The 7108-nt window shown below is 39.2% G+C and overlaps 1 protein-coding gene across 1 annotated transcript; it reads right to left on the minus strand.

The window, feature by feature from the left end:
- Positions 1 to 1808: 1808 nt before the first annotated feature.
- Positions 1809 to 5426, minus strand: LOC119482174 (probable serine/threonine-protein kinase clkA). Its single transcript, XM_037759597.1, has 3 exons — positions 5184 to 5426; positions 2214 to 3318; positions 1809 to 1868 (listed from the first exon to the last, which is right to left on the minus strand). Exons 1-2 carry the CDS (start codon positions 5424 to 5426, stop codon positions 2329 to 2331), a joined length of 1233 nt encoding a protein of 410 aa, XP_037615525.1. The 3' UTR covers positions 1809 to 1868; positions 2214 to 2328.
- Positions 5427 to 7108: the final 1682 nt, after the last annotated feature.

Here is a 7108-nt window from a genome sequence, read left to right on the forward strand (position 1 = left end):
GAAAGTTTCTGAAAGCTCAGAAATTACGAATTGTGACGTGTTTTTTTGACGTTGTCAGAAATGGCGGAGGCCACGGAAGTTAATTTTTTGGTGCATAATAAGTGAATATATTGTAATTTTAGTTGTGTATTGTTTTTCTTCGTAATCTTATAATATGTCTGAGGAAAATGTTGATATTCCCAACTGCCTAATCTTTTTCCTCTGTCATTATGCCTTTGAATTTCCTGCATTATGTTACCTGCTTGCTAGCTTGCTAAAATCAGGAGTTTCACTTCAAGGCACCAATAGCTCCACCCTCTCCTGTCACTCTGGTTCCAAAAAAACAAGATGGTAGTGGACAAAAAACCAAGATGGCGACGGCCAAAATTCCGCACTCGAAGCCTCAAAACCGTAGTCCACAAACCAATGGGTGACATCATGTGACTATGTTTACATTTTAGTCTATGCTCAAGATCCAGGGCCATTGGGAAACTACAGTATGTGCTGCTATTTTCTTCCTGAACAAACCTGAATAACTTTTGAGAATAGATGAAAGTAGTAATAGTAGTAAAAGTAAGTTTTAGGAAATAATAAGACAGGGTTTGATCATATCTTCAGTACCTTTAATGGATGCATCTTCAATATAATGTGATACACTTTTTGATCTGCTTTAGATGGTAAAAACGTATAACAATATAGTATAGACATTTCTTGTATTCTGATCATCGATAAGACCTAGTCTTTTTTACTCAAATTGTACAAAAATACAGGTCAGCTCACAGAATATACATATGTATGATAATATAAATACATATAAATAAGAAAAGTGACTTGATAATCATGCAGGGCATTATGTTCAATATAAATGTTATTGTTTCTAAACTATGTTATTATAGCACAGTAAGTTAAAATTGTGTTTGAACATGGAGAAAGTTCTATGTGTGGTGTGTCTGATATACACGGTTTCAATTGTCATTACTCTCATTTTTACGCCATTAATTTCAGTGATAACTTGTTTTTTTTCAGTGGTCCAATCAGAGCAGACTGGGCTTTTTCTGAAGAGGGGCTTAAAGAGACAGGCACTAAAATGGAGTGTTTCAGACAGAGGGTGAATACAGGTATATTCAGACAGACAGGTTGAGAACAATAATGTGTTTTTCAAACATTTAAGCATATAAACATGTTCTAGTAGAAATCCAAAATAAAAGTATGAACCTGAAAATGTGCATATGTCCCCTTTAATATCTAGAAGTTCTTTCCAAGACATATAATAGTTCTCGTGGATATTTAATGACAACAAAGGCCTTTTTCATATCAGTAATATACAGTAAGTCTTATTTCATGGATATAACCCCTGCACTATTGCTGGCTTGACAGTAGCCATGACAGCAGCAAAAGGAAGGATGCAGTGATGAGACTGATCTTTTGGCTTACTCCACTTGAAACTTCTGTAAATGTTGAGAAAAGGAAACCAGACATTGCTTTAACAAATAAAAAACAAATCTGTAATATTTTAATTAAAAAAATAATAATATAAAACAATATATATTTTATTTTTGATGAGGTAGTATTCAATATTGCTTACGTGTGCCATCCACAGAAATGGAGGTGGAGTCAATGTTGAAGGCTGTGATGTTCGAAGCTGCTCCGACCAAAACATCTCCGATCTGAGTGCCATTAGGAACAGATGTGGATGAAAATCGAAGGTCCACGTTGTTGATGATTGAGCCATTACTGCAAATGAAATTACCAAAAAATATTGTATTATTCGTATGAATATATGACCAATATTCTTAAGATTCTATCATTATAACATTAACAAATTACCTGAAAGAAATCACAGTCAATGTGCGGAATGAAGTAAATGCTTCTTGGTAGAAAGGTTCAAGCTGCAGAAATACAAGCAAATCATTTGTAATTACAATTATTTTATTGGCGTGTGTTTCTTCACTTGTGCATTGTCTTTTTCATTGTGGTATTTAATTTACACTAAGTAATGACACTAGTCCAATTTCGTCAGTGACTGCCAAATAATTTATCTGTGTCCTATTTACTGTATATGAAAGGACGAGTCATTAAAAAAAGTCTTTTCAAAGAATAAGAATGAACATACATATGAAAAGCAAAGATGGCATATTGCAGAAATACTGTGACATTACAGATATTAAGTCAAATGTTTCCAATTAATTAAAATGCTTTGATTTGGTAGGCTTCACTCTAAGATAGTGACTTACCGTCGACTTTATTATTGAGGCTCGACTTATAAACGCTGCAGATGATGGATTCTGCAAGTCACTTGTAAATGTCTCTCCAGCAGACCTGAAAATCAATTGCCTTGTTGTGACTGCCTCAGCAGTTGTCGTTACTGGTGTGGTGGTTGTAGTAGTTGTTGTAGTTGTAGTTGCAGCAGTTGTAGTTGTAGTTGAGGCAGTTGTAGCTGCAGCTGTTGTAGTTGAGGTCGTTGTAGTTGCAGCAGTTGTAGTTGTAGTTGAGGCAGTTGTAGCTGCAGCTGTTGTAGTTGAGGCTGTTGTAGTTGCAGCGCTGGTAGTTGTATTTGCAGCAGTTGTAGCTGTAGTTGTAGCACTTGTAGTTGTATTTACAGCACTGGTAGGTGTATTTGCAGAAGTTGTAGCTGTACTTGAAGCACTTGTAGTTGTATTTACAGCACTGGTAGTTGTACTTGCAGCACTGATAGTTGTATTTGCAGCAATGGTAGTTGTATTTACTGCACTGGTAACTGTAGTTGCAGCACTGGTAGTTGTATTTGCTGCACTGGTAGCTGTAGTTGCAGCGCTGGTAGTTGTATTTGCAGCACTGGCAGTTGTATTTGCTGCACTGGTAGCTGTAGTTGCAGCACTGGTAGTTGTATTTGCAGCACTGGTAGTTGTATTTGCAGCACTGGTAGTTGTAGTTGCAGCAATGGTAGTTGTATTTGCTGCACTGGTAGCTGTAGTTGCAGCACTGGTAGTTGTATTTGCAGCACTGGTAACTGTAGTTGCAGCACTGGCAGTTGTATTTGCTGCACTGGTAGCTGTAGTTGCAGCACTGGTAGTTGTATTTGCAGCACTGGTAGTTGTATTTGCAGCACTGGTAGCTGTAGTTGCAGCACTGGTAGTTGTATTTGCTGCACTGGTAGCTGTAGTTGCAGCACTGGTAGTTGTAGTTGCAGCACTGGTAGTTGTATTCGCTGCACTGGTATCTGTAGTTGCAGCACTGGTAGTTGTATTTGCAGCACTGGTAGCTGTGGTTGCAGCACTGGTAGCTGTAGTTGCAGTAGTTGTAGCTGTAGTTGCAGCACTGGTAGTTGTATTTGCAGCAGGTGAGATTGCAGTAGTTGTACTATTTAAAGAGGGTGCTGCAGTTGTGACATTTCGTTCTGTAAAAAACAGATATGGAACAATATGAAGAAATATGGGAAAAAATAATTATGGTAGTCAAAGGACCTTCTTTTGAACAAACATACACATCACAACATAAGTATATGTATGGCAAGTCACAGTTTAAGTAGACTTTCTAATGTTTGTCACAGTTGCCTTAATGGTAATTGTGATTGTCGACCCAGCAATTTGTCTAAAATGGATCAGGAAAGAAATCCATAATAAACTTTGATAGTAAGGTCAGTCATGGAAATGGCAGTGAAAGAGGATGATTTAAACCCCATCCTTAATTGGAGTAGAACATGAAACTAGAATGGTTATTTTCAGATGAAATTCTGGAGTATATCAGAATTCATGCTAAGTAGTTTACAGTGGTTCACCAAAAATAAAAATAAATTTAAATACACACACACTCACAGGCCGTGAAAGATAAGTTACAAATGATGTTGGGTATATTTGCCTGCTCTAACAAACACTGGAGTGAAATGTAGGGTTCGTGTTTACTTACGAATTGCTTCAATGGTGTTGGCATCAATAGTGAGGTTAAAGGTATTGTTGGGGTTAGACACAGCGTTGACTAAGGTTTCTGCAACAACATCAGCCTGTGGGATTTCTGCAGGTGAAGCCGTTTGATTGAACTCAATCCCGACCTCTGCTTGAGTATTTTCCATTCGTGTTCTGGCCACAGCTCGTCTGCATCATAAAAGCACACATCTTGATCAAATTATATTAACCTTGAAAACTTGTGCATATGTGTAATTATTATTATGAATTTTTCATTATTTAGTTTAAAAATTATAATATTGATGACCGCAACCCAGAAAGTAAAACCAAGTCAGTTGGACTCTCAAAATTAAAAATGTTACCTGAACTCTATGACATAAGTGCGGATGAAAAGATCGCCAAATTGGGTCCTGTAGATGACATCATACTGTGGGAATGAAGCAAAAACATATTTAAACAAACTACAGATACAGTATTCTCCAAATGATATGAGAAAATGCAAACTCACTCAATACACAGAAAAATAATGAGAATGAGTACTAACCACTGCTACAACTTGTGCTTCAAGAGTCTTGAATTCTCTACTGTTTTTATCAGCGAGTTCTTCTACAAATGGTTGTACCAAGGTTGCTCGGAGAACCACAACTGGTGGGGGAGCTGCAGTAGTAATAGTAACAGTAGTTGTTGTTGTTGCTTCTATTGTTGTTGTTGTTGTTGTTGTTGAACCTGCAGTTGTTGTTGTTGCATCAGTTGTTGTTGAACCTGCATTTGTTGTACTTGATCCACTTGTTGTTGAATCTCCAGTTGTAGTTGACGCACCAGTTGTTGTTGAACCTCCAGATGTTGTCGTTGGTCCATCAGTTGTTGTTGAACCTCCAGTTGTTGTTGTTGTTGTTGCATCAGTTGTTGTTAAACCTTCAGTTGTAGTTGATGCACCATTTGTTGTAGACTCTGCAGTTGTTGTAGTTGATCCACTTGTTGCAACTCCAGTTGTAGCTGATGTACCAGTTGTTGTGGATCCACCAGTAGTTGTAGTTGTTGTTGTAGTTGAACCTCCAGTTGTATTGGAACCTCCAGTTGTTGTTGATCCATAAGTTGTAGTTGGATTTTTAGTTGTTGTCAACCCTGCAGTTGTTGTTGTTGAACCACCAGTTGTAGGTGCAACAGTTGTTGACACACCGGTTGTTGTTGATCCACCTGTTGTTGTTGTTGAACCTCCAGTTGTAGTTGACACAGCAGTTGTTGTTGAAACACCAGTTATTGTTGATGCACTAGTTGTTGTCAATCCTGCAGTTGCTGTCGACCCAACACTTGTTGTAGCACCACCAGCTGTTGTTGAACCTCCAGATGTTGTTGTTGAACCTGTAGTTGTTGTTGTTGCATCCGTTGTTGTTGATCCTTCAGTTGTAGTAGATGCACCATTTGTTGTAGACCCCGCAGTTGTTGTAGTTGATCCACTTGTTGTTGAAACTCCAGTTGTAGCTGGTGTACCGGTTGTTGTGGATCCACCAGTTGTTGTTGTTCCTGCATTTGTTGTACCTGCAGTTGTTGTTGTTGTTGTTGCATCAGTTGTTGTTGAATCTTCAATTGTAGTTGATGTAGATCCTATAGTTGTTGTAGTTGATCCACTTGTTGTTGAATCTCGAGTTGTAGCTGATGTATCAGTTGTTGTGGATCCACCAGTTGGTGTTGTTGAACCTCCAGTTGTTGACCCACTTGTTGTAGTTGATGCACCAGTTGTTGTTAAAACACCAGTTGTTGTTGATGCACTGCTTGTTGTCAATCCTGCAGTCGCTGTTGACCCAAAAGTTGTTGTTGAACCACCAGTTGTTGTTGAACCTCCAGATGTTGTTGTTGGTCCACCAGTTGTTGTTGAACCTTCAGTTGCAGTTGATGCACCATTTGTTGTAGGCCCTGCAGTTGTTGTAGTTGATCCACTGGTTGAATCTCCAGTTGTAGTTGGTGTACCAGTTGTTGTGGATCCACCAGTTGGTGTTGTTGAACTTCCAGTTGTTGACCCACTGGTTGTCGTTGATGCACTGCTTGTTGTCAATCCTGCAGTCGCTGTTGACCCAAAAGTTGTTGTTGAACCTTCAGTTGTTGACCCACCGGTTGTCACTGGTCTATTAGTTGTGGTTGAACCTTCAGTTGTAGTTGATGCACCATTTGTTGTAGACTCTGCAGTTGTTGTAGTTGATCCACTTGTTGTTGAATCTACAGTTGTAGCTGATATACCAGTTGTTGTCGATCCACCAGTTGGTGTTGTTGAACCTCCAGTTGTTGACCCAATGGTTGAAGTTGATCCACCAGTTGTTGTTAAACCTCCAGTCGTAGTTGACACACCAGTTGTTGTTGAAACATCGGTTGTTGTTGAGATACTGCTTGTTGTCAACCCTGCAGTTGCTGTTGACCCAACAGTTGTCGTTGAATCACCAGTTGTTGTTGAACCTGCAGTTGTAGTTGATGCATCATTTGTTGTTGAAACACTTGTTGTTGTTGTTGATGCACTGATTGTTGTCAATCCTGCAGTTGCTGTTGACCCTACATGTGTTGTTGAAAAACCAGTTGTTGTTGTTGAACCTCCAGATGTTGTCGTTGGTCCACCAGTTGTTGTTGAACCTGCAGTTGTTGTTGTTGTTATTTCATCAGTTGTTGTTGAACCTTCAGTTGTAGTTGATGCACCATTGGTTGTAGACCCTGCAGTTGTTGTACTTGATCCACTTGTTGTTGAATCTAAAGTTGTAGCTGATATACCAGTTGTTGTCGATCCACCGGTTGGTGTTGTTGAACCTCCAGTTGTTGACCCAATGGTTGTAGTTGATCCACCAGTTGTTGTTGAACCTCCAGTCGTAGTTGACACACCAGTTGTTGTTGAAACATCGGTTGTTGTTGACATACTGCTTGTTGTCAACCCTGCAGTTGCTGTTGACCCGTCAGTTGTCGTTGAAACACCAGTTGTTGTTGAACCTCCAGATGTTGTCGTTGGTCCACCAGTTGTTGTTGAACCTGCAGTTGTTGTTGTTGTATCAGGTGTTGTTGAACCTTCAATTGTAGTTGTTGCACCATTTGTTGTAGACTCTGCAGTTGTTGATCCACTTGTTGTTGAATCTCCAGTTGTAACTGACACACCAGTTGTTGTTGAAACATCGCTTGTTGTTGATGCACTGATGGTTGTCAATCCTGCAGTTGCTGTTGACCCTACTGTTATTGTTGTACCAACAGTTGTTGTTGACCCTCCAGAGGTTGTT

This window comes from Sebastes umbrosus, chromosome 22 (assembly GCF_015220745.1).
Source record: "Sebastes umbrosus isolate fSebUmb1 chromosome 22, fSebUmb1.pri, whole genome shotgun sequence".
In the NCBI taxonomy this organism is placed as follows: domain Eukaryota; kingdom Metazoa; phylum Chordata; class Actinopteri; order Perciformes; family Sebastidae; genus Sebastes; species Sebastes umbrosus.

Bases quoted from the DNA above. Each gene is read 5' to 3' on its own strand.
- LOC119482174 (XM_037759597.1), bottom strand. From the start codon at position 5,426: ATGCAACAACAACAACAACAACTGCAGGTACAACAAATGCAGGAACAA. The intron at 3,319-5,183 runs GTGCTACAACAA...CTCTTTAAATAG, and splicing joins AGGTTCAACAACAGCTGGTG to TACAACTACTGCAATCTCAC.